At 53.8% G+C, this 26,799-nt stretch overlaps 2 protein-coding genes across 10 annotated transcripts in view; one reads left to right on the top strand and one right to left on the bottom strand.

Moving 5' to 3' along the window:
* TXNDC11 (thioredoxin domain containing 11) overlaps positions 1-7,531 on the top strand; it is a 63,988-nt gene extending 56,457 nt beyond the window's left edge. For all 4 annotated transcript variants that reach the window (XM_024241387.3, XM_054534743.2, XM_063717596.1 and 1 more), the window contains 2 exons: positions 2,382-2,462; positions 6,777-7,531. In XM_024241387.3, coding sequence (XP_024097155.1) covers positions 2,382-2,462; positions 6,777-7,419 — 724 coding nt within the window. In that variant the 3' untranslated portion in view covers positions 7,420-7,531. The remainder of the gene's footprint in view (positions 1-2,381; positions 2,463-6,776) is intronic.
* On the bottom strand, positions 7,462-17,968 carry SNN (stannin). Of its 6 annotated transcripts, none has more exons than XM_063717597.1 (3): positions 17,826-17,891; positions 12,680-12,794; positions 7,462-10,657 (listed from the first exon to the last, which is right to left on the bottom strand). In XM_063717597.1, exons 2-3 carry the CDS (start codon positions 12,739-12,741, stop codon positions 10,306-10,308), a joined length of 414 nt encoding a protein of 137 aa, XP_063573667.1. In that variant the 5' UTR covers positions 12,742-12,794; positions 17,826-17,891; the 3' UTR covers positions 7,462-10,305. The 6 variants fall into 6 exon arrangements, 5 of the variants coding, with proteins under 5 accessions (XP_063573667.1, XP_002826180.1, XP_054390722.1 ...); XR_010137821.1 differs by lacking the exons at positions 7,462-10,657; positions 17,826-17,891 and adding exons at positions 10,803-10,949; positions 12,296-12,553 and having other exon boundaries at positions 12,680-12,767; XM_002826134.5 differs by lacking the exon at positions 12,680-12,794 and having other exon boundaries at positions 17,826-17,968.
* Between the last annotated feature and the right edge of the window lie 8,831 nt (positions 17,969-26,799).

The raw sequence follows: 26,799 nt of genomic DNA on the forward strand, positions 1-26,799 counted from the left end.
TTTTAAGTGACAGAATCTTGTGTTGATAAAATAAAATGGAAACTGCAGTCAGATGTGTCTAATGGAATGAGTACATTGCCATAACTCTTTTGGAAAGCATTTTGGCAACATTTGCAAGAAATCAACAAAAACAGTTAACACATTTTTGACCCAGTTAATTTACTTTGGAGAAGTAATGGAATAGGAATTCTGAAGAAGCATGAGCTCATCATTATAGCATTGTTTATATCCACCAGGAGATGAATGTTTAAGTAAATTATGGCTGTGCATTTAATGGAGTTTTTATCCTTTAACAGTGCTTTTCATACAATTAATGGAAAAGAACAGAGTATGAAATATATGACAACTCTTCTTAAAAATATGTAAGGATATAGGCCGGGTGCAGTGGCTCATGCCTGTAATCCCAGCACGTTGGGAGGCCGAGGCGGGCGAATCACCTGAGGCCAGGAGTTCGAGACCAGCCTGGCCAACATAGTGAAACCCCGTCTCTACTAAAAATACAAAAATTAGCCAAGTGTGGCGGCACGTGCCTGTAGTCCCAACTACTCAGGAGGCTGAGGCAGGAGAATCACTTGAATCCAGCAGCTGGAGGTTACAGTGAGCTGAGATCGCACCACTGCATTCCAGCCTGGGCGACAGAGCAAGACTGTGTCTCAGGAAAAAAAAAAAAAAAAGTAAGCATATAGACCAAGCCTGTATAAGAAAGGGGGGCCTTATTTAGCCCAATGGAATTCTGAGTGGATTTTTACAATGTTTTAATTTTATAGTTTGCTTTCTTTGAAGTAAGAATCAGGTGAGAAAAAGCATTTAATTATGGAATATAGTGTTCAATCCCACTTGTTTAGAAAGGAACACTAATGTTTTAGGTAGGCTGGCACAGGTGAGGCGGGAGTGCTGTTTTGTTAGTAAATTTTTGGTAAATGGTTTTCATTTGGTTATGCCTTTTGTTGCTGTTTTTTTTTTTTTTTTTTTTTTTTTTTTGTGAGACGGAGTCTTGCTCTCTTGCCCAGGCTGGAGTGCAAGAGGCGCAATCTCAGCTCACTGTGAGCTCCGCCTCCTGGGTTCACGCCATTCTTCTGCCTCAGCCTCCCGAGTAGCTGGGACTACAGGTGCCTGCCACTATGCCCGGCTAATTTTTTGTATTTTTAGTAGAGATGGGTGACGTTTCACCGCGTTAGCCAGGATGGTCTCGATGTCCTGACCTCGTGATCCGCCCGCCTCGGCCTCCTAAAGTGCTGGGATTACAGACGTGAGCCACCGCGCCCGGCGTTGTTGTTTTTTTGAGACAGGGTCTCACTCTGTTGCCCAGGCTGGAGTGCAGTAGTGCAATCACAGCTCACTGCAGCCCCAACCTCCCAGGTTCAGGTGATTCTCCCACCTTCCCAAGTAGCTGGGACTACAGGCACGTGCCAGAATACCCGGCCAATTTTTTGTAGAGACAGGGTTTCCCCATGTTGCCCAGGCTGGTCTCGAACTCCTGGGCTCAAACAGTCCACCCACCTTGGCCTCCCAAAGTATTGGGTTTACAGGCGTGAGCCACTGTGCTCAGCCTGGTTGTGCCATTTTTTGAAAAGCAAATTTCATCCTTTTGGACAAATACATGACACCGCACCCTTACTCCCCCCATTTATGCTTTCTAAAAACTGTCAAGGGTAATGATTGAAAACATGTTCATCTTTTGTGTGCGCTGCTTATGAATAGTAGCTGAATAGCCCCTCCGCAAAGAGGATGCAGCCCCTTCCATCAAGGATGCTGTTGTGGCTCCATGTCTGCTCAGCCCGAGTGTGGGCGCCCAGCTGTGTGCCCAGCTCTGTGCCAGCTGCCCGGGGCAGGCCTCTAGAGCAGTTGCCGTTAGCTCCCACAGTGATTGAGCACAGGCTGGGTGAGTTAGTACAGATGTCATTTTCTGTATTAGAAAATTAATGTCAAATCTGCTAAGAAAATAGGCTGCTTTTGGCGTCTATCCAGATTTACAACATAAAGAGGGTATAATTTTCCGTCTTCAGAGGGGCTTGATGTATTTTGCTCAGTGATTTCCTTTCTTTTCCCAGACCTATTCAGGGATTAAAATACTTGGCTAGATCCTGTCAGGTGAGGAGTGAATGACTCCTCAGGTGTCAGTGCGGCATTTTCTGCAAGTTCATTTTTACTTTGAGGACATCGCATTGCCACTCAGTGGAAAGCATCCACGTAGTAGAATGTTGTATGTCTTGGAAGTATCAGCGCCCAGCTCACACCTGGTAGTACATTCATCGAGAAGGGACTAGCCCAATGTGGGGTGTAAAAAATGCACCAGGTTCTTGAAGTTATCTGAGAAGTTTCTTTCAAGTTGGCATTTCTTGGGCTGATCTTCTGCCATTTCTGTTCTTTCCCTTTGCCAGGATCGACGTGTCTCAGAATGACCTTCCTTGGGAATTTATGGTCGATCGTCTTCCTACTGTCTTGTTTTTTCCCTGCAACAGGTAATGCCGAATTTTTGTCACTGGTGGGCAGTTGGGATTCTTTTGTGGAGGTCTGAAAATGAAATGGGTTTAAGATGTAAATCATTCATTATGTTCAAAAAATGTTCCCTTAGAAACCAGGCGTGGTGGCTCATGCCTGTAATCCCAGCACTTTGGGAGGCTGAGGCGGGCAGATTGCTTGGGCTCAAGAGGTTGAGACCAGCCTGGCCAACATGGTGAAACCCCATTACTACAAAAAATACAAAAATTAGCCAGGCATGGTGACATATGCTTGTAATCCCAGCTACTCTGAGGCTGAGGCACAAGAATCTCTTGAACCTGGGATGCGGAGGTTGCAGTGAGCCAAGATCACACCACTGCACTGCACTCCAGCCTGGGCGACAGAGTGATGCTCTGCCTCAAAAAAAAAAAAAAAAAAAAAAAAAGGTGTCCTTAGGGACATAAAAGGGTTGTAGTGTCAGGATGTTAGGTGTGGTATGGATCTTTTAAAGGTTGTTCTTCCCAGTCTATCTCTTACCCGAGCTTGAATGTGGCCGTGAGAATTCTTAGCTTTCGTGCCTATATGAACTTATGGAGGACGCAGAGACTGACAGGATTCTGTTGCCCAGGCTGGAGTGCAGTGGTGCAATGTTTGTGTGGGGCAAAACAGCAGAGAATCTGTGGAGCCCTGCCTGCCCCAAGCCTTCCACTTGCTTGTCTCTCAGTTGGCCTCCCAGCAGCTCCTCATCCCTCTTGTACAGAGGACAGGGTGGCTTTCTTACCCATGGCACAAGCTTTTCTCGGATTCCAGGAGCCCTGCAAAGGGGTTTTCTCCCATGCATGCAGACTGCTGTGGACGTCCGCCATGGGATGGTCGCTTGATTTTTTCACGCTTGCCTAATCAGTATTCCAGGCGCAGTTCTTAATGGCAACTACCCCGAAAGCCCCGGCAAGCAGGACATTAACAAGGGGGAGCGGACTTCCAGTTAGTGAACGTAGATACAGATGTTTTGTGGAAAAAGAAATTAACTCTTGGTCCTTTAGAGCCTAATACACTGGATGTTTGCTCCCTTTTTATAGATTCCCTTTGGTTTTTAGAAAGTTGAGTCCTTTTGGGGACCCACTCACATGGCTTTGACAATATCTTCTCTCCAGGGGAAAGTGTCTGCAGCATCATTTAGGGAGTTCCCTGGCTCACATGTATGACGTTTGCTGTTTTAATTTCCTGCCTCCCTTTTGGATTCAGCTTGTCATGTTTCTCTAAGAGAGTGTTTCCTTCATATCTATTGAATCATTCCCTTGGTTTTTGCTTTGTATCTCAAAGAATTTTTGCGGGAGTACTTCTGTGGTAGTAGGGTCTTGTCACATCATGCACTAAAAACAGAATGTGACTCACCCTTTTCTGCTGCTGACTGAGTTGTGATGAGGCTTTTTCTTTCTAAGAAGTGTTTAAATTACCACGTAGTCCAGGAATCACGGACAGTAACACTAACACTTTCATCTGTGTGGGACAGGAGTTGGGCATGTAGTTTAATGACATATAATTTTTGAATTCCAAGCATAGTTTGAAAAAATATTAAAATCTTAGCACCCAGCACATGCCTTTTAATGAAGAAGTTCTCAGCAGCTGGCAGAAATGCATCTGTGTAGAGAGACACAGGCGGAACAGGTGGCAGGGTGGGGCGTCATCTGGAGAGTTGCGTCTGGGCTGAGTGACCTTCATTCTTAGGCTGCCTGGTGTGGTAAACGTGAAGATGTGCGCATTTCTCCGGCCCCATACTGGGCACTTGCTGCAGGTCCTTACCCTTGTCGTTTCTAAATATTGAACATTAGACTGTCCACTTCTCTTTTAATGTAAGGAGGCTGGTAAACCAAAGCTTTATGGCTTTGGAATGGAATTTTTCTCATTTCCTAAAAATAAATGGTAGAAGTAAAGTATGCTCATCATGAGCTGGTCCCAAGCGAGTGTTTGGTTTAGCCAGAAGGTAAATGGGCAAACAGCGTGAGCTGACAGCTTGCAAAAGAGGAAATGAAAAAGGCTGTTGGATAACATGTAATAAGACCTTTTTCATTGTCCACCTGCTTATGCTATTTTTAGTAAAAGGAATATGAAATTGTGTATTTACTGTGATAAAATATAAACTTGTGCATGTGCTGGGTGGAGATGTTCACAGAGGGGAAAATGTTGAGGTGTTAACATTGATGACTTCAGAGGAGTGAGATTGCAAGTGATGTGAAGGTGCTGCTTGTATGTTTTTACATCCCTTGCAAATTGTCTACAAAGAGCATATCTTGATTTATAAAAATCATGAAGGAAAAAAATGCAAGAGCCTGTCCTCGGGAGGAGGAGGAAGGGATGGGGCCTTGAGGGAGACATAGCCTTCCTGTGCAGAGGCGTCTTGGAGCCACTTGCTCCACCGAGCAGGTGCTTCTCCAGCCAGCACTTGCATCAGACTCTGTGTGATATTTCAAAATATAGGTGCTCTGGCCTGGCCCTGGGCCAGGGTGAGGAGGGGGAGATGGGTGCTCCTGTCCACCAAGAGACTCTGATGTGTCCCAGGGGAAGAATCACAGTTTTTTAGAGGTGTGCCCTGCCACCCGCTCAGGGTTAGAGGAGAGTTGCATAGACATGGGGACCTCTTCCCACCATAGTTTCACATGACTGCTTTCCTGGAAGTAGACTGTTGACATTCTCTGTCCCTGCTACTTTCACAAAGTGTGGCAGTATTTTAGTGTGCCCATTAGGGACATTGATGGAGAGTGCACCAAGACCTCTTAGTTAGCAGATAGCATGCTCACAGATGTCACTGTCCTGTAAATGTCGGAAGGTAGACATCCTGAGGGATCTTGGCAGCTTTTTCTGGGAAGTAAATCACCTTTACTCTGCCTTATAAGACCAGGCTTGTGCCGCAGAACGTGGGGGCAGGTCCAGCGTCTGGTATTCTTCCATGGGCCCCACTTGACAGGGCCACGATGTGTTTTCAGTTGTTGTGGGATTTTTTTGTTTTCTGTTTTTGAGACAAGGTCTGACTCTTGCAGTGGTGGAATTAGGGCTCATTGCAGCCTTGAACTCCTGGGCTCAAGTGATCCTCCCACCTCAGGCTCCCAAGTAGCTGGATCTACAGGCGTGCGCCACCTTGCCCGGCTAATTTTTTTATTTTACTTTTTATACAGACAAGGCCTTACTATCTTGTCCAGGCTGGTCTCAAACTCCTGGTCTCAAGCGATCCTCCCGCCTCAGCCTCCCAAAGCACTGGGATTACAGGCACACAGCACCACACCCAGCTTTATCATTTGAATGGCTGGGCCCCACTTGAAGAAAGCTTATATGTTAAGAAAACTAAGCTTTAAAGGAGGGGACGGTTGAATGCTTACCCGAAAATTATAAAACAATTTACGGCCAGGTCCAGTGGCCCTGGGCAGCCAGGCTCTGGAGTCCCTGCTGTTGACTTCCATTCTGTTAACACCTGAGGGAGACAAACTCGGCTGCCGGACCACCTCATATCTAAGTGCATAAAGCTGGTAGTTTTGATCAGTTGCAGCCAGACTGTACAGGCACAGGTAGATAGATGTGTGAGAGAAACATCATCAGATGATTAAATGACACGTTCTGAAGAGGAATTTTCTAGATCTCTAGATCAGGACCTGGAACAAAGCTGTAGGGAAAACCCCTTCCTGTGTCACCTTCCTTCCTTATTCTGTGCTCTCAGGGCTGGGCAGCCTGAATTCATAGTCCCTTGGTTGGGCTGTTTGCCAGGTATCAGGTTGCCAGGTTTGAGCCAGATGTACCTAGGGAAAAGGGGGTACAGTCACCCCCAGTTAAGAACCCCTGCCTTAGAGAATGTGTAATAAATGCTTGCTGAGGAAACAGACTGAGTGTCTTTCAAGTTCTTCCTATTTCTTCGGGCACTGTCAGTGGGCACAAGAGGGACATAGTTGGGACACTCCTGCCTCCCCTGGACGCTCTTCCTGACACAGCCGCTGGGCATCTCCGAGCACACAGAGGCCCCATGCCTACACACTCCTGGGGCCCTGCATCACTGGCTTTAGGCCTGGGCCTAGGAGCTCTTGTCTTTCTTGGAAGGTGTGGGTGAAGCTGAGCTCTGGCTTCAGGAACAGATAAGCCATCTTAATTACAGAACGAGCATATGGGACAGCCTCAGCTTTGTAGAGAATTTCTTGCCCGGGCGACATTTTCCTTACTTTCAGTAGGTAAAATCCACACAATGTCTTTTCTTGGTGAGAAGTAGGTGGCCTGGCCTCAGGTACAGTCTGCTTTTGGACTAATTGTGTTGGTGTGACTCCCGTCTTTGCTTCCTTTCCCTTTCTCTCCAGAAAGGACCTAAGTGTGAAATACCCCGAAGACCTCCCCATCACCCTTCCAAACCTGTTGAGGTTCATTTTGCATCACTCAGACCCTGCTTCCAGCCCCCAGAACGTGGCTAACTCTCCTACCAAGGAGTGTCTTCAGAGTGAGGCAGTCTTACAGCGGGGGCACATCTCCCACTTGGAGAGAGAGATCCAGAAACTGAGAGCAGAAATAAGCAGCCTCCAGCGAGCACAAGTGCAGGTGGAGTCCCAGCTCTCCAGCGCCCGCAGAGATGAGCACCGGCTGCGGCAGCAGCAGCGGGCCCTGGAGGAGCAGCACAGCCTGCTCCGTGCGCACAGTGAGCAGCTGCAGGCCCTCTATGAGCAGAAGACACGTGAGCTGCAGGAGCTGGCCCGCAGGCTGCAGGAGCTGGCCGATGCCTCAGAAAACCTCCTTACCGAGAACACATGGCTCAAGATCCTGGTGGCGACCATGGAGAGGAAACTGGAGGGCAGGGATGGAGCTGAAAGCCTGGCGGCCCAGAGAGAGGTCCGCCCCAAGCAGCCTGAGCCCTCAGGCACCCCCCAGCTCCCTGGCAGTTCCCCTCCACCTGCCAATGTCAGTGCCACACTGGTGTCTGAAAGGAATAACGAGAACAGGACAGACTAACTTTTTAAATGATGTGAAGAAATCAGAGGTGAAAATTGTACATTGGGAATATATTTATGCAAATTTTATTGAAATTTATTGTAAATAAAGATTTTCTCAGTGGTCTAGAAAATCAGCTTGAATGTCATTCAGCATTTATTGAAGAGGGATGACATCCCTTCCACTTATTGCACAAACTTGGTAGCTTTGAGACAAATACAGTAGCACAGTCCGTTTGAAGATTTGTCCAAAAAATTAGTCCATATTTTAGTGGCTCAGTGTCAAGAGTTCCCTCCCTGTCCCCCCACTGTTGCTTCTGCAGTGATACGAAGGATGAATGCTTAATTTCTTATTAGTCAGAAAACTTGAATGCAACAGTTGGGCATTCAAAAATAATTCAGAGAGGTCATAACCTACTAAGCCATTTGAGTGTGGCTCTGGTGTCTATGCTAAAAAAAGTAGCTATTGAAAAATCAGAACAGTGAGAGCTATGATGTGGTTCACTCGTTCTAGCGTCATTTTCATTTTCCTCCCGAAGATCCCCCCAGTGCCTCACTGAGCCTCTGACCTTCAGCCTACACGGCTGCCACGCTCAAATGGGCCTGATTCAAACTCCCAGGTACATCCCTGGCACTAGGGAGTGGGATAAGAAAACCTCCAGAAGTGAAACTGATGAGAAAGTGACATTTAATCACTTCAAAACCGAAACTTCACTGGCAAGGTCAAAACCACAGGCTAAGTCTGACAATCGAGCACTGGTCAGTTCCAGCGGTCAGTCTCGGAACCTGAAAATGCAGATCCTAGCTGCTCCTGCGTCCCTCAGGTGTGGAGGAAGGAAAAACAGCCTAGGTGTATGTGCTGGCTGCGGTGAGAGTCGAGGTAGAAAGCCTGGAAGTTCTGAAACGTGAGGGGATGGATCACACGCCCCAGCCTTTTCTCACTCACCAAAGAAACCTTTTCCCCCATCTTCCAGTCGGCACCTTCGGAACTTCTGTTCTCCCTCCTAGGCCTGGTTTCAGTGGCCCGCACCACGTGTCATGCCCACCCAGCCTGCAGAGCTTCTGCTGACATCATGCCTACCCCACCACCGCCGCCTCTTCTGAACTTGCCACACCATCAGTAGCCAGAGGTGTTGCCTCTCCTGCTTCCTAAGGGCTCTCAAGAGCCCAACTGAGGTGTTGCATTACTACCTTCTGCTCAGGTGGCCCAGCCAGCTGTCCCTCTTCCCACCCCAAGCTCCTACTTAATGTTTAAACCCCCAGTTTAGGTGTATGCTGCTTAAACGAACAGGTCCCTGCTTCCGCCTCGGGGTTCCAGAACGTGGATTCATTCAACATGGTTTTTAGAAGAGGCTTGGGTGAGGCCAGAGGAGGTGCCTTTAGTCTGAGCAGGAGGCCAGAGCTCTGAGCTCAGGCATTAAGGGCCAGTGCTCTGTGGTTAAGCCGGGGCTGACCTTCCATCTATTACAGGGATGGGCAGGCACGAGTCACATTCGAATCATAAATAAAATTAGTATGTGCTTGTGGTGGGATTAAAAATCAAAGTGAGCTCACTCAAGTGTACACAGGGGAGGCCTTGGAGACAGGCTGTGGAGACACTAGCTCACCAGAGAGCCGCCAACTCACTACCTGTGGGAGAGTCAAGTCCTGAACTTAAAGTTCACCTATTCCCTGCCCCGGCTCCCTGCCGCAAGCACAGGCTGGCAGGAAGCAGTCTGGTGGCTCTTAATGGGAATGCGCATGTGAGAAATGTTCCCTGGGTCCTAAGTGCCTTTAGAGCTGGGTCAGGGGACTGGAGACCCGCTGAGGAAAGTGAAGTCAGGACCCCATAGGCAGGCGGTCATCAGAGAGGAAAGGAAGCCAAGTGGTGTGAAGAGGGAAGAGGAAAAGAAGAAAAAAGACAGAACCTCAACAGTCCCCTCCCCTCCAGTGCAGAAAATAGGAAACACCAACACAAAACATACAACCTTTTCTCTTTCCTGGGCCAACTGGGTTTCAGACCAAAAGTAGCCACCACAGGCTCTGCGAGGACCAGAGCAATTTCAGCGAAGCCTGCACTCGGGGTGGAGGGTGGTGGGGTTGGGGGGGGTTGGCATGCTTAAGACCAAAGCGGCAAGAAACTGCTCTGCTACAAGGACGCTGGCAGCCTCCAGGACGCGTGCCCTGACTCGCCCTTCACTGGCTCCCAGGCAGGTCCGGTAGCTTCCCTGCAGTAACTCCACTCTCAACAGAACTGCTATTTAACAAGTGAGTCTATCTGCAGAAAGAACAGAGGGGTGTGGGGGGTGTGGTTCTTCTTCCACCCATGACTAACGAAGCAGAGATCACCCAAGCACCCCAACTGGTCAGCCTCAAGGCCCCAAACTGGCATCTCACTTCCTTGACATACACACAGACGGACACACATGAGAGACCCCTGCCGAGTGTGGCGTGGGCCTTTACAAGCCTATGACCCTCCAGGGTCTTGACTCAGCTTGTCATTAGTACAGCCAGAATACCAGTCCCGTGTGCGCTAGATGATATTTTTAAAAATCAGCAAAAGGGCTTAAGCACGTGCTTCCAGGGGCCTATTTACAGTTCACAGGTTTGTTAGTTCACGCATTACAGTAGTAGCTCCGTCAAAAACAGGCTCAGCTAGACATTCAAGTAACCAAAGCGCTACAGGGCTATGAGCCCCAGCAAGGTCAGGCCTGCCCAGTGCCTGCAATGGGCAGCCTCACCTGGAGGCCGAGGGGAAGCCCAGGACAGCCAGGTCCCCAGGCATCAGTGCATGCGATGACGAAGCCCGCAGAGGCCATGCCAGCAAGTGTCAGCCCTTCCTCTCAGACAGCAGCGCATCCGTGTGGTTTTGCCCCTCCCAGCGCCTCTTGGCCGGCTGCAAACAGGACCAGGAGCCTTGCATCCTGGCTCAGCCGTGGACTTCCGGGCCGTTGGGAGTCATCAGCTTGGCCTTTCTCTCCACGCACGGTCCCTTGGCCGAATACTGCACCAGCAGGAAGGGTTCCTTGGTCTCCCCATCCCCCACGATGCTCTCCTCATCCTCTGACTGGCTGATGCGCTGCAGCCGCAGGTAGCACCAGCAGCCCAGGATCAAGGCCCCCAGGGCCGCGATGGCAATGAGGATGACGATGACTGTGACCACGCCCGTGGTGGGGCTGTGGTCCATAATAGACATGGTCAGTGCTGGGGGCTTCCTCGGCTGGCAGCACTTTGGGGGTGGCCACTCAGTGAGGCTGGAACTCAGGCTGGACACGGGAGTCCTGAAAGACAAAGCAGGTTGACGAGCTGCGGTTAGCACTTGCGCGGGGTCTATTTTTAATCGTTCTCAGACCTGCCCATCCCACCCTCACCCTGCCAAAAAGCATGCTGGCTGGCGTTCGAAGGCGTCTGTGCGCCCATGCTCACCCAGCTCCTGCTCATGACCTTTGAAACCCCGAGTGCTGCTGTACCAGGCAGGTGAGTCACCCTCGCTGGCTGCAGAGCCGGGAACACTGCGACAGCGACAGCTGCAGCAAAGGATGCCAGAGGGCCAGACGTGAAACCTCGTATCTACTAAAATACAAAAATTAGCTGGGCATGGTGGCGCATGCCTGTAATCCCAGTTACTTAGGAGGGTGAGGCACGAGAATTGCTTGAAGCTGGGAGGCAGAGGTTGCAGTGAGCCAAGATCATGCCACTGCACTCTAGCCCTCCAGCCTGGGTGACAGGAGCAGGAGTCTCTCCAAAAAAAAAAAAAGAAGAAATGACAATGACGTCAGTCCCTCTCCCAAACAGGCATCATATACAGAACAGGCAGGTCCTTTGGGGACACCTGTGAGAGGGTGTAGCAGCCTTTGTCACCAGGCACTGCATCTGGCCTGGGAAGACCCCTGGAACGTGGCACACCATCTGAGAAGGAAGCTTGGCGGTAGAGTCCCTTGTGTGGTTTGGACGGAGGCCAACAAGGAAGCAACAGGGTAGTGTCCCGGGAGATGGAGACAGGCACTTGGGAGAGCTTCGGGGAGGCAGGGAGGGTGGGACAGAGGCTCCCTCCCTGATGGTGCTTAGCATCTAATGCAGGAGCCAGACTAACTGGTTAGTACCCCAAATGCCGGTCACTCACAATACAGGGTGCCATTGTCAGGAACACAGCGACCAGGTGCCAAGATGCTAACCTGGGTGCGCAGGTGAGAGGCAGGGAGGCGGTGCTGATGGGGAAGAGTGTTCCTGGCAGGGGGCACAGTGAGGGCTAAGGCTCTGAAGGCAGAGAGGGTCCCCCAGGCAAGTGCCAGGAGTCGGGGCACCAGCTGATTTGGGTGGGGGCGGGGATGAGGCCCCTCCCAGGCCAGGCCAAACCTGTGCTCCGCATGTTGAAAGAATGACGCCAGAAGTTGGAGGGCTGGGACCACCACCTCCACCTGGCCGAGCCACGGAGTTCACCCGTGGGTGGGCCTGCCGAGTGGCAGAGGACAGTGCAGCTGTGGAATGCACATAAGATCTAAGAGTCCCCAGCTCCAGGCGCCCTGTCAACCCTCTAGGTGACACCCAAGGCACAGCCAGTGAGAGCATGCTGAGGCCAGGGCTTTGCCTCTGCTGCCCTGCAGTGCTGAGGCTGGCAGGTTCTCTGGCGTCCCAAGACCCTGCACTTTCTTCCCTCTCCTGCCTCGCTCGCCACAAACAGAGCAAATGCTCGCTGCACCCGGGGTCAGTGAGGATGAGGACAGGCCCGAGACACGTTCTACACAGGACTGGGCGTGCGGTCGGCACTCAGAACGACATGTCTGGCTTCTTTTTGTTCCCTTTGGATAAGACTGACATCAGCACAGGCAGACAGCACTGGAAGGAGGTTTTCCTTCCATATAGGATCGAACCTGCTGCGTCCTTGAGGAACAGCAGCCTTAAGGAGAAATGATTCTTACCCAACCAGGAGTTTCCCCAGAAGCCAGGTTTGCCTGAAGGACAAAGGCAGCTAAGTCAACGCCCCCAGCGTCTGTCCAGGGACCAGGCCCGGGGAAACTGGTAGCTTCTGCAGAGGGCCCTGGGCAGAGGAGGTGCCCTCCCTCCATTCCACTGCCTTCCCCTGACTCCAGGAGACAGGCTGCTGCAGGCGCTAAGGATCTCCTGCCCACCCTCAGGGGCCACTGCAGCCAGGACGCCTTCCAAGTCCTCACAATGACCTGCAGGACCGAACAGTACACATCCCCAATATGCCCTGCTTGCCAGCCACGCTGACCCCCCACGAACCCTCCCACCAGGCCCTGGCCCAGGCAGTTGCCCCTGCCCAGAACGTTCTGGCGGCTTACCCTTGTTCAGTGGTTCTCAACTGGGGGCCACTGTGCTCCCCCCCCCGGGGACATCTGGCCATGTCTGGAGCCACTTCTGGTTGTCACAACTGGGGGCAGGTGGCACTCCTGGCATCTAGTAGGGAGACCATGGATGCTGCCGGCACCTATCGTGCACAGGGCAGCCCCCACCACACAGATGGCCCGGCTGGAGAAAGAAACCCTGACCCGGTTAATATCAGCTCTGGCAGGGAAGCCTTCCCAACCTGGAAGTCCAGGTCGGGCTCCTTCCCTCCGGAGCAGCGGCCTTCGCATGCAGCCCTGGCTTCTGGAGCATGGCCACCCGATTAGCACCCACCTCCCCCTCCAGCAGGCCATGAGCTCCACGGTGACCCTGCTCTGTCCCCTGCATGTACAGACCACCCCGGCCTCTCCCCTGCCACTGTCTGGTCCCACAACCCCACTTACTGTTCTCTCACGCCTCCAGACTGGACAGGGGACCCCTCTGACCCCACAGACAGCCTGCCCACCATGGCTGGGTGAGCCTGTCTACATTCGTCCCAACCTCTGTGTTCTCTCTCTGCAGGGAGAACACCAACCTGCCCTCTGCCTCCCACCTTCCACCTCCCTCTCCCCTGCACCTCTGGTCCACAGGGCCTGCTGGGGCGCCTGCCCTCCCCTGGGGCTTCTGGACAGGAAGGCAAGTCAGTATCAATTCGGAAGGGGAAGTGTGTGTGTTTGGGGGTGGGGGTGGTTCAGGGACAGGAAGTAGAAAATCAAACAATGGCACCATGACCTGGGATAGGCGGGGCAAAGCCAGGTGGGCAGGCCAGGAGGCACCTGAGTTCAAGGGCCCCAGTTCAACCAGTGGCCCCAGGACTAATGAGGAAAACAGGCGGCCCCAGCTCAAAGGGATTCTCTAAGAGGAGTGGTGACCTCAAAACCCCGTCTGCTGCCCTGAACCCAGGCCAGGAGGCATGGGCAGAGGCAGATGTGGGGCTCTGCCCCACCGTGAGCACAGAGCCCGGTGACTGAGCCACTGTCACGCTTGGCCTGTGGTCCGGCCCTCCCGAGTGCGTATCCGTTCCTTCATTCACTCAGCAAATGTTTCCTGAGAAACGATCTTTGCAAAAATGTGATGGCGTTCTCCCCACTCAGAACCCTCCCCAGCACCAGAAGAGAATCCAAGCTCCCTGCCTCCCCAGGCATCCCCACACCCTCCGCTGCGAGCCCATGCTCCCACCTCTGCCCTGACTGCCCCACGGCTGGCACCTTCCTATTCGGGACTTTCTCAGAAGGCACCTCTTGCAGGCTGCCCTCCCAGACCACCCTGAACCCAGGCGCTCCTCCTCCCACACCCCACCACTACAGCCTTGCCCTACTTCATTTGCTCTCCTTGCTACCTACCCTTCTCTAGCCTCAGGGGCTGTCCCCTGGCTGCTGTCTCACTCCCCGCACTGGACTCCAAGGCAATCCAAGGAGGGCACCATCTGTCCCGCCCACAGCTGTACCCCTGCCCTGCACGGGTACACAGTAGGTGCTCAGTAAATGTCTGTTGAGTGTTCCCACCCTGCAGATACAGTGATGAGTTAGAGGAGACCCTGTTCTCACGGGGATCATAGATGGGGGGGGTCCCTGACACCCAGGGCACTCCCAGGACCCTGAGCACAGGTCCCCATGTTCTGTCCCAACAGACTCAAAAAAGCCGGTAGACTGCACGGGAGAAGGCCGCAGGCCTAGTGTGGGGACAGAGTGGCGAGTGCCAGTGGATTCGGGAAGGCCTGAGCCCATGGAAGGGCAGCTGGCTCCATGCTTGCTGGCAGGCAGGGAGGGAAGGGGGTGGCCAAGAAGCAGAGCCCCGGGAAACTCAAAGCGCGGAGGGCAGCAGGTCCCCACAAGCCTCTGTGCCTGGCTGGATCCCACCTGTCTGCTCTTCCTTTCTAGCCCCTCTGAGCAAAGCTGTGTCTTGCAAGCTGGGTAACCCCTCGCCGTGATCCAGTAAAGCCCACAGGATGCAGGGGACAGGGATGGGCCACAGCTTGGGTTGGGGAGATGCCCAGGCTGGCACATGGGAATCCTGGCCCACCCAACAACCATCATGACAGCAGCTCACATTCATTCCCACCAGCATCTGATCCAGCATGGCTGCGGCCGCCTCTGCTCACCCTAGCATCTCCATCTGGCAGGTGAGGAAACTGAGGCGCACGCAGGGAGGTGAAGCAAAAAGCCAGAAGGCAGGATGGGAGCCCAGAGGGGAGCCCAGCAGAGCCAAGGGGTCTTCCAAGTGCAGAGGGGCCAGGGGCCAGAGCACAGCCTGGGCCTTCGATCTCTGGGCAGGCTGGAGTGTCCCCTCTGCCTGGCATTTGAAGCCCAAGGCCATCTGGATCCCCCAAACACACACCCTCCTGCTCCATGTACCTTCAGTCCTGCCATCCTCTGCCAAGGGGGTCCTGACTCTCAGATCCCACCCACCCACAATAAAAGCAAGCTCCAAGGCCCAGACTCTCCAGAACCCCCTGCCCCAGCACCCTCAAACAACCCCAAACGAGGTCAACTGCAGCACAGGACACACTCTGTGTCCCGGCAGAGCCCACACGGGTCCCATGGAATAACAACAGCAAGACAAGCCTGAGCCATGTCAGGTGAGCGGGAGCCTGCACTGCCCTTGGCCACTCCCCCCAGCCGCCCAAGCTTGCAGGTGTTACTGACGCTGTCCTGCCTGGTTTGCCAAGGCCCACAGAGATCAGTAACTGGGGCCCAAGGAGCAGGGGGGCAGAGCCGGGGGTGAACCCCACCCCGTCAGAACCATTCAAATGGACAGTCCCTGCCCCAGCCACCAGAGAGGGGAGGGGTATCCTCCTGTCCTGCTTCCCCTCCGAGGACCCCAGCTTGTTTGAGCCTGATCTCACTCCAGAGGCCACTCCACGTGCTCTAGGCCCGGGGGGCCCACAGCCCGCAGCGGAGCAGGCTGGAGTCCCCTCCATCCTCCCAGCCCAGCACTCACTTTTGTGGCCTGCTTCCGCCCAGCCAAGCAAGCTGCTCCTCTTGGCCTCAGTTTCTCAATGTGCAAAGTGGATATGACTCCCTGACCTCATCTACCAGGTCGTGGGGAGGATAAGAAGTGGTAAGAAAGGTGAAAACAAAAGGGACATGAGGTCACCAGGTTTGCATGTCACCAGCCACACCTTCCTGTGTGCTACAGGAGGGACAAAGGGAGAACACTGAGCCTGAGAGATCCCCAAGCCCACCCCCAGGGCCAGAAGGGCACAGACCCTGGCCCAGGCCCAGTGCCACAAACACCCCTTCCCCAGGGACATGCTGCCTCCTCCTAACTCAGCCGGGCACATCATGAGCATTGCCGGGCTCACCACCAGCAAAACACCCCCGCCTGGCAGCCGCCACCTCCTGAGGCTCCTTGACAGACGCCAGGAGGGCTGCCCTGCTTACAGGGGGCCAGCCATCCCTACGGGGCTTTCAACACTGCGCCCATAAAGCCACCTGCCGAGGGTGCCAACAAACTCTTCAGCGAACTCCAGTTCACAAACCAGAAACATTTCCTGCCCCAGGTTCTGACTGGGAAAACAGGGTTGTAGGGAGAAGAGGGCACTGCTGGACACAGCCAGGACGAGGCGGGACGTCCGCTCTGCCCTGGGCCTCCGGCAGCCAGTGGGACACAAGGACGCATCACACAAGGCCCCAGCCCTCCAGAAGCCAGGACCAAGAACGGCCGGATGCCAGTGGGACTGACACTGATGGGGCTGTGCCCAGCTCTCTGGCCAGTGTCATCTCATCCTCCACCCCGACCCATGACACCCCCATCCTCAGAAGAGGAAACTCGCTCCAGAACCCCCTAGGTTCCCCAGTGGCAAAAGAGGAAGCGGGAGTCCGCAGAGCTCTGATCCGGGACTGCCCCAAGGTCAGTCGGGGTCTTCCTCAGCCCAGGCCAGAGGCTTATGCCCCCACCCTGTGAATCACCAGCTGGTAATTTTCACAGGCTGCCCCAGGGTTGGCCTGTTTGGCCAAACAACTTTGCTGGTAGATGCCGGAGAAAGTTGGTGGCAATTATATGTGCCAGACACTGAGATAAACAGCTCACGCAGATGTCTCCTTTCTGCCTCAAGACAATCGGGCAGTTGAGCTATTACTGTTCCCTCTTGGCAGATACAGAAATCGGTGGCTCAGAGAAGTTAAGTCCATTGCCCAAGGTCACACAGCTCAAAAGCAGACGCGCAGGGATTCAAACCCAGGCAACCTGCATCCAAAATCCCGCATTTCGACCCTGACTCTAAAATGCCACATTCTCCCTACCTCCTTTCCCGTGTGCCTGAGGGGCCGGGGACAGGTGAACCCCAGTGTGGCCCTCGCTGGGGCGGGCTGGGCGACCTGGACTAGGTGCTGGGGACTTAGGGGTGATAGCGCCCCGGCGGCTCCCGAGTGCTGAGCGCGGGCGGCGTGGCAGGCGCGGTGCCAGGCGCGCTCCACGCACCCTCCCGTTCCACCCTGCCCGGCGGCGCCGGCTTCTCCCCCACTCTACGGAGGACCAAAGCGAGGCTCCAGGGAGGAGGGGGCTTGGCCCAGGGGGCGACAGCTGGAGAGAGGACGGCAGCTGGGGAGGTAGCTCGAATCGGCCCGACGGGGGCGGGGTGTAGGACGGGGACCACGGGACCCAGGCATGCCCACGCCGCGCAGCCACTGCCCACGGAACTGGGCGCCGAACGCTGCGGCCCGGCCTCAGTTTCCCTACCCGCGAGACGGGCGCCGGACGTCACCTGGACCCCTATCCCCGGAGCCCCCCCCGGAGCTCCCAGAATTTTGAAGAACCCCGAAATGCCGGGGGAAGGCGGGCGCGTAGCTGAGGACGGGCGGGGGCTGCACGGGCGGGGGCGAGTGCCCCGCGATCCCCACAAAGCGGCCTCCGCCCCCCGCCGCCTCCTTTGTCCCGATCTCGCCGCAGCGCCGCTGACAAAGAACCCCAGCCCGCGGGCGCGGCCCCTGGAACGGACCCTCCCCCGAGCCGCGCCCGCCGGGCCGCCCCTCCCCCGCCCGCAGACCCCGGCCCGGCCCCGCCGCCGCGCGCGCCCCTCCTCGTCCTGGCCGCCCCCTTCCCGCCCCCGGGCCCCGGCGCCCGCGCCCGGCCCGAGTGCGCGGCCTGCCCCGCCCGGCTCACCATGGCGCGGCCGCGGCCCGGCCCGATCGCCCCGCAGCAGCCCCGCGGGCCCGGCTCCGCCCGCCCGGTCCGGCCGCCGCGCACTCGGGACGCAGGAGCCCCGCGCTGCGGCGGGAGGGGCCCGGCTCCTACCCGGCTGGGGACGGGGCCTCCCAGAGCGGCCAATGGGAGCTCGCGCTGGGACGGCGGGGCGGGGCGGGCCGGGGCGGAGTCACGTGTGCTCGGGACCGGCAGGCGGTGGGGCGGGGGCTGCGCGCGGCGGGCGGGCTCGGCCCTGGCGCGCGCGGATTGGGCGCCTGTGGGTACGGGGCCCCACTACAGGCGCCCTTCCTCTGTCAGCCTCATCCTGACCCCGGCAGGCTGCCCTGGTCCCGCCTGCTTACAGCGGAGGAAACTGAGGCACGCTGCACGGAAGAGTGCTGCATACTCCCCGAGAGCTGAGAGTGGCGGGGAATCTGGGGCAGGGGCAGGGGAGAGGCGCGACCGCTGAGGTGAATGACCTTGCTTCGGGAGGAAGCTGGGCATTCATTCGTTCGCGAATTCATTTATGTATCATTCATCCGCCCAGTCAGTCGATGGCGGAACACTGACCACGTGCCTGCCACGCCAGTCGTCGTGGGAGCAGCCACGAGCCAGACAAGGTCCCGGCCCTGACGAAGCTCTCATTCCTCTGCGGGTTGGGGCTGTGAGACATTTGCACCCCTCTGCCACCTATAATCATGGTTATTTTTAGCATAATTACCCGGTGGTTTGGCCCCCACCAAATGCCTGCCCTGTATAAACAGCCCAACACATTTTATTAAGATGACTTCGGAAGAAAGAGTCTTCCCATTTCACAGATGAGGAACCTGAGGCTCCAAAGAGCTGAAGTCCCGCAGCCTGCTCCTGATGGAGAGGGGGTTTGAGGCCAGGCCTGTCTGCCTGGGAAGACAGAGGCTCCAGTTACTGGAGTAATCTCCACTCATCCACCCCAAGAAGGCCATCGGCGAGAGGACACCCCAGCCCTGGGGCCCACAGAAGGGGTGAAGGTGGGTCCTTCAAGGCCTCTGTGGCCCAGGGGACTTGAGAAGACAGGAGGGGGCAGGGCCAGCTGGGACCTCCTCCTGGGAACGGGGGCCTTATTTGCTGGAAACTTCTTTCCCATTCTCAAGCGGAAGCCTCTGGAAGAGCATGGAGGGTTGGGCTCACGAGGCCGAGGTGGCCAGGCCCTCACTCCCTCCGCTCAGCCTCGCTGGGCTTTCTTCCCTGCGCCCTGTGCACCAAGCCTTTTCCACCGCCAGGCCTTTGCCTGTGTGGCTCCCTGCGGCTGGAACTCTTCTACTTCATCTTCCCGATCTCAGCTTAAATGCCCCTTCCTCAGGAGGGCCCTCCCTGATCGCCCAGCGAAGAGTAGCTCCCTTGGGGTTTTTTGTTCTGTTTTTGAGACGGGGTCTTGGTCTGTCACTCAGGCTGGAGTACAGTGGTGCAATCACAGCTCACTACAGCCTCCATCCAACTCCTTCCTGGGCTCAAGCCATCGTCCCACTCAGCCTATATCTATGAATGTGGGCAGATTTGACAAAGCAATTTTTTTTTCTTTTTTAGAGACAAGGTGTCTTGCTCTGTCGCCCAGGCTGGAGTACAGTGGTGCAATCATAGCTCACTGTAACCTTGAACTCCTGGGCTCAAGCGATCCTCCTACCTCAGCCTCCCAGGTAGCTGACACTATGGGCGCATGCCACCATGCCCGGCTAGTTTTTTAATTTTTTGTAGAGATAGGGTCTCTCTTTGTTGCCTGAGCTGGTCTCAAACTCCTGGGTGATGCTCCTGCCCTGGCCTCCCAAAGTGCTGGGATTATAGGCATGAGCCACCGTGCCCAGACTACCCATTGTGAAATTGTACATTTTTGACAGTGTGTGATGAACTTTTGGTCTTCTCTCCCAGGACTAGGTTTATTGCACTCACTGCTGTGTCTACAGAACAGTGCCTGACACACAGTGGGTGCTGAATACCTGGATGTTGAATGAATGAATGATCAGACTGTAGAACTCCAGGGCTGGTTCAGCGGCAGCCTAGCCAGGAAGCCAGGCCGAGGAGGTGAGCTGGGAGTTGCGCAGGAAGGGAGGACAGAAAGGCAGAGGAGAGCCCAGCTTCAGCCAGCTGCCCCACAGGCCAAAGGGGTGCATCTCAGAACAGCTCCGCCCCCACGTCTGCCCAGCTCCTGCCCCATCAGCCACACCTGGGAGCCCAGAATGGCAGGAAATAGGTTCTTCCCACAAAGCCAGTTCCAGCAGCCTTTGTGGTCCCCGCCTCAAGTTGGCAAAGACTTCATTAATGGTGAGGACCTGGGAGGGGCAGGCTAAGAATCCCAGAGCCAGGACTGGCAACACGATGACAGGGGAGGCAGGGACACTTAGAGGGGAAAGATTCTGGGGGGAAAATGGTGAGGGAGATTCAGCGTGGCATAGAAGCTGGGAGTCAGATTGCCAGATTCCAGCCTTTCCTGCTGGGTGGTTTTGGAAAAACAGCTGAATGTTTCTGTGCCTCAGTTTTTTCATCTGAAAAATGGAGATAAGGCCGGGTGCGGTGGCTCACACCTGTAATCTCAGCACTTTGGGGAATGCCAAGGTAGGGGGATGGCTTGAGCTCAGGAGTCTGAGAACAGCCCTGGAAATGTAGTGAGACTCCCATCTCTAAAAAAGAAAAGTTAGCTGGCTGTGGCGTTGTGCGCCTATAGTCCCAGGTACTGGGGAGGCTGAAGTAGGAGGATTGCTTGAGCCTGGGAGGTTGAGACTGCAGTGAGCTGTGATCACACCGTTGCACTCCAGCGCGGGTGACAGTGAGCCCTGTATCAAAATAAATTAAATAAAATAAAATATACAGCTTCTGACCCAGTAGGTCTGAGCCCGAAATCCTGCATTTTTCAAAAGTTCCCGAGTGGTGCTGATGATTCAGGGACACGCTTTGAGCAGCAAGGGTGAAGTCACTTGCTGAAAGTCACAAGGTAGTAGGCTCCAAGCCTGCACTGGAGCCCATGAGATAGGCTACAGGATCCCGCACTTAACTGCGACCCTAACTGCTTGCTGCAGCCCCACCTTTCTCTCCCCAACAAAGAGGAGGCAGGAAGTATCGCGCCCCTCCCCCAAGCCCATTTCCTCTACCTCCCTCCGTGGTGACATCTGGCCTCACGTCCCGGGGGTTCGTCCTTATAGAATGGGATGGAGGTTCTCAGATGCTCATTAGCCAGGAAGATAATTAAGGGCTTGAGATGAGCTCGCCCCAGCTCCCTGGGGCTTGCTGGGGTCCAGCTGGTGTGCCCTGTACCAGCCTGGCCCTCTGCCCGCTCCCCCAGCCGCTATAAGGGCTGGGACAAGGAAGGGGGTTGCTCAGCGGGGTGGAGAGGCCTCAGCCTCAAGGGAGACTCTACAGCTGGGACTCCCTGCTCGAGTTGGCGGGCTCTGCTCCTGGGGCATCTCTATAAGGGATCCAGGCCTGAGAACAAAATGAAAACTGCGTGGCCAGAGGGGATTTTTCCTGAAGGGTGAGATGTGAACCACTGGTGAGGTCTGCAGGGTGAGGTTAGGTGGAAGGCAGAGAGGGTATCACTCAGCTCTGAAACCCATAGCAGCTCGCATTCTAGGGGCAAGGCCTCCTTTGCTGCTAGTGTGGCCTGAGCATCTCTGTAAGGCTGTCTCAGCCCCCTTATGTCCAGGAGAGAGCACAGACCTCAGGCTCAGAATCCCGGGCAGTTGACACTCTGCAGCTAGACTTGAACGATGTGTGGGTTTCTGTGTGTGTGTGTTTCAGTTACCTTCTGTGTTTGATGTGGGTATTGTGTTTCTGTGTATGGTAATGACATACCCATTGCTTTGTATTTCTTATTTTCTTTGTTTTTGAGGCAGGGTCTTGATTTTTTCACTCAGGCTGGAGTCCAGTGGCACAATCACTGCTTACTGCAGCCTTGACCTCCCCGGATCCTCCCACCTCAGCCTCCTGAGTAGCTAGGACCACAGGTTTGTGTGACCCCGCTCAGCTTTTTGTTTTGTTTTGTTTTTGTTTGAGATAGGATCTCACTCTGTCACGCAGGCTGGAATGCAGTGGCATGATCTTGGCTCACTGCAACCTCTGCCATCCAGGCTCAAGCAATCCTACCGTCTCAGCCTCCCGAGTAGCTGGGATTACAGATGTGCCACCACAATGAGCTAATTTTATTATTATTATTTTCTCCTTCCTTCCTTCCTTCCTTCCTTCCTTCCTTCCTTCCTTCCTTCCTCTCTATCTCTCTTTCTTTCTCTTTTCTTTCTTTCTTTCCTTTCATAGAGTCTTGCTCTTGTTGCCCAGGCTAGAGTGCAATGGCACGATCTCGCCTCACTGCAACCTCTGCCTCCTGGGTTCAAGCAATTCTCCTGCCTCAGCCTCCCAAGTAGGTGGGATTTCAGATGCCTGCCACCATGCCTGGCTAAGTTTTTTTGGTATTTTTAGTAGAGACAGGGTTTCACCATGTTGGCCTTCCTGGTCTCGAACTCCTGACCTCAGTGATCCACCTTCTTCGGCCTCCCAAAGTGCTGGGATTACAGGCATGAGCCACCGCGCCTGGGCTATTATTTTTTTCTGCAGAGATGGAATCTCTCTCTGTTGCCCAGGCTAGTTTCAAACTCCTGGGCTCAGCGATCTGCCTGCCTCAGCCTCCCAAAGTGCTGGAATTACAGGCATGAGCTACGGTGCCCAGCCCCCATTGCTTTTTTTTTTTTTTTTTTTTTTTTTTTGAGACAGTCTCACTTTGTTGCCCAAGCTGGAGTGCAGTGGCACAATCTCAGCTCACTGCAACCTCTGCCTCCTGGGTTCAATTGATTCTCCTGCCTCAGCCTTTTATGTAGCAGAGAATAGAAGTCCCCGCCACCACGTCCAGATAATTTTTGTAATTTTAGTAGAGACGGGGTTTCGCCATGTTGGCCAGGCTGGTCTCGAACTCCTGACCCCAGGTGATCTGCCTGCCTCGGCCTCCCAAAGTGCTGAGACTACAGGTGTGACCCACTGCACCCTGACCCCAATGCTTTTTAAATCAGTGTGTTTGGGAAAAGAATAAATAAGTCAGGGTCTGCTTCCTGGTGGGCACAGCAGAGCCTCAGTCAGGAGATGGGGCCATCCTACAGGTCCCTGCGTCCTCTGGAAAAGTCCATCTGGATTGTCATGTCTGAGCGGGGCCTGGGCTGGTTCTGGCCTTCATCTCTGGGGTCTTTGGGGTTCATGTGATAAGGAGAGGACCGAGGGAGGGGGAACAGCATGCCCTGCCCAGGGTGCTCCCTGCCCCCAGCCTGCCCTGTGTTTCCTTGTGGTGTACCCTCCCCCAAACTTACTGAACAGTGGTGTCTGCTCATCGTCTACCCACTGGATCATTCATTCATTCACTCACTCAGTTATTCATCCTTTCTGCCAATCTTTTTTTTTTTTTTTTTTTTTTTTTGAGACAGGGTCTCACTCTGTCTCCCAGACTGGAGTGCAGTGGCGCTATCTTGGCTCACTGCAACCTCCACCTCCTGACTCAAGCGATCTTCCTGCCTCAGCATCCTAAGTGACTAGGACCACAGGTGTGTGCCACCACGCCCAGGTAACTTTTGTATTTTTTTTGTAGGGACACGTTTTGCTATGTTGCCCATACTGGTCTCGACTCCTAGGCTCAAGCAGTCCTCCCACCTCGGCCTCCCAAAGTGTGGGAATTACAGGCATGAGCCACCACACCCAGCCTTTTCTGTCAGTTTTAACTGAGCAACTGCTATGTTCCAAGCTAGGTGCTGGGGAGACAGCTGTGAGCCAGGCAGGCAAAACCCAGCCCTTGTGGGGTTTACATTCTCCTGAGGGAAGACAGATGATAAATGCAGAAACAGGTGTACATGTTATGGAGAAAGGGAAATAGTAAGGTAAAAGGTGAGGGGTGCCCTTGCAGGACAGAAGTAGGGAGGGCCTCTCTGAGAAGGTGCCAGGCACCAGATGGATACAACCTAGTCCTGGCACCAGAGAAGCTCACAGATGTGGAGGTGGATAGACAATGAGCTGGCCCTGGGCAGGGAACTTTTTTTTTTGGACACGGAGTCTCACTGTGTCACCCAGGCTGGAGTGCTGAGGTGCGATCTCGGCTCACTGCAACCTCCGCCTCCCGGGCTCAAGTGATTCTCTTGCCTCAGCCTCCCGAGTAGCTGGGATTACAACTATGCTTCACCACGCCCGGCTAATTTTTGTATTTTAGTAGAGACAGGGTTTCACCATGTTGGGCAGGCTGGTCTGGAACTCCTGACCTCAGGTGATCCACCTGCCTCGGCCTCCCAAAATGCTGGGATTACAGGCATGAGCCACTGTGCCTGGCTGGAATCTTTTTATTTTTTTATGTAACTTCTTTTCTCTCTCTCTCTCTCGCCATGGCACCATCATAGCTCATTGTAGCCTCCAACTCCTGGGCTCAAGTGATCCTCCCACCTCAGCCTCCCAAGTAGCTAGGAGTACAGGTGCATGCCACCATGCACGGCTAATTTTATTTTATTTTTGTAGAGATGGATCTCCCTGTGTTGCCCAGGCTTGTCTTAACTCCTCCTGGACTCAGGTGATCCTCCCACTTCAGCCTCCCAAAGTGCTGGGATTATAGACATGAGCCACCATGCCTGGCCCCCTAATTTCCAATAAGGTTACATTTACAGATATGGTATTTAGACTTCTCTCTCTCTCTCTCTCTCTCTCTCTCTATATATATATATATATATATATATGTTTATACATACATTATATATTCATGTGTAAATACATAGATACAGGTACAGGCTGGGCATGGTGGCTCACGCCTATAATCCCAGCACTTTGGAAGGCTGAGGCAGGCGGATCACAAGGTCAAGAGTTCAAGATCAGCCTAGCCAACATGGCAAAGCCCCATCTCTACTAAAACTACAAAAATTAGCCGGGTATGGTGGCACATGCCTGTAATGCCAGCTACTTGGGAGGCTGAGGCAGGAGAATCGCTTGAACCTGGGAGGCGGAGGTTGCAGTGAGCTGAGAGCGCGCCATTGCACTCCAGCCTGGGTGACAGAGTGAGACTCCATCTCAAAAAACAAAACAAAACAAAAACCCAAAACAAACTCATATGTATTTTGCTCTTATGTCCTTCTCAATTCAGACCAGCCACGTTTCCAGTGCTTGGTCACCACCTGCGGCTGGGGTTGCTGGGTCGGGCTGCACAAGTTTAGGTGCTGGAGTCAGCAGCAAACACACCCCAAAAAACCCCTGCCCTGATGGAGCGTCCATTCTCCTGGAGGAGATAGACAATAAAGAAAGAGGAAAATGTAGGCCGGGCGTGGTGGCTCATACCTGTAATCCCAGCACTTTGGGAGGCGGAGGCGCGGATCACGAGGTCAGGAGATCAAAACCATCCTGGCTAACACGGTGAAACCCCATCTCTACTAAAAATACAAAAAATTAGCCGGGTGTGATGGTGGGCACCTGTAGTCCCAGCTACTCAGGAGGCTGAGGCAGGAGAATGGCGTGAACCTGGGAGGCAGAGCTTGCAGTGAGCCAAGATGGCACCACTACACTCCAGCCTGGGCGACCGAGCAGAGACCCCGTGTCAAAGAAACAAAAAAAAAAAAGGAAATTCATCGTATGCTGCATACATTCCAGGGAGAAGAGCAAAGTAGAGGAAGGGGTGGGGGTAGGGGAGTGCATGATCCATTTCCTCTGTGCATCCTTCCAGAGATCTCCTGCGAGAACACAGGCATATATATATATGTATGTGTGTGTATATATATATACATACATATATATATACACATTCCCATTTTAAAAACACAGTTGGCCATGCTCCATACATGCTGTTCTATTCCTTCCGTTTCTCACTTGAAAATATATCTTGAAACTTACTCCCCATCGGCACACATAGATTTCAGATTTTAACAAATAATTGGAAACATATAAAGACACGGTACTGCTGAGCTAGAATAACAGAAGCCAGAGTTTACACCAACATCTGATCCTCACCACAACCCTGTGATGTAGGGGCCATTTCCAAAGAACAGTTCAGGTTCACACACAACGTTTGTAAACAGGTGGATAATAAAAATGGCTAGCTTGAGGGCCAGGTGTGGTGGCTCATGCCTGTAATCTCAGCACTTTGGGAGGCTACGGTGGGAGGAACGCTTGAGGCCAAGAGTTTGAGACCAGCCCGGGCAACATGGTGAGACCCCGTCTCTACAAAAAAATTTAAAAATTAGGAGGGCATGGTCCCAGCTGCTTGGGAGGCTGAAGTAGGAGGATCACTTAAGCCTGGGAAGGTGAGGATGCAGTGAGCCATCATTGGTGCCACTGGACTCCAGCCAGGGTGACAGAGTAAGAGACCCTGTCTCAAAAAATTAAAAAATCAAAACTATTAGCTTGAAGGAAATGTCAAGCCCTGGAATTTGGCACTTCCAAATCGTAGGTGAGCTCTTGTTGACGGTTAATACTAAATAATTAGTATTTTATACTAAAATGCTGACATAGGTCAGGTGTGTGGCTCACGCCTATAATCCCAGGACTTTGGGAGGCTGAGGCAGGAGGATTCCTTGAGGCCAGGAGTTTGAGACTAGCCTGGGCAACATAGCGAGACCCCCATCTCTACAAAAAAAAAAAAAATCAAAAAATTAGCTGGGCGTGGTGGAGTGCCTGTAGTCCCAGCTATTCAGGAGGCTAAGATGGGAGGATTGCTTGAGCCTGGGAGGTTGGGCTGCAATGAGCTGAGACTGTGCCACTGCTCTCCAGCTGGGTGGCAGAGCAAGACCCTGTCTCAACAACAACAACAACAACAAAAGGAAAAAGCAAGGGAGCTGATGCTGATGCTTTTGTGATCTTCCTGAGCCCTGACCAGCCTGCCAGGCCCTGCAAGGCTCAGGGAGGGACCTTTGCTCTAGAACCAGACTGCCCCGCCCGGGACGAGCTCTCCAGGGAACAGTTTTCTGGGCTCTGAGCCACACAGGCTCTG

This window comes from Pongo abelii, chromosome 18 (genome assembly GCF_028885655.2).
Source record: "Pongo abelii isolate AG06213 chromosome 18, NHGRI_mPonAbe1-v2.0_pri, whole genome shotgun sequence".
NCBI lineage: Eukaryota > Metazoa > Chordata > Mammalia > Primates > Hominidae > Pongo > Pongo abelii.

Excerpts from the sequence above, each read along its gene's own strand:
- SNN (XM_063717597.1), bottom strand. The coding sequence starts at position 12,741 with ATGGCCAGATGTCCCCGGGGGGGGGAGCACAGTGGCCCCCAGTTGAGA. Across the intron at positions 10,658-12,679 it reads TTGAGAACCACTGAACAAGG|GACTCCCGTGTCCAGCCTGA; the intron begins GTAAGCCGCCAG and ends TTTGTCTTTCAG.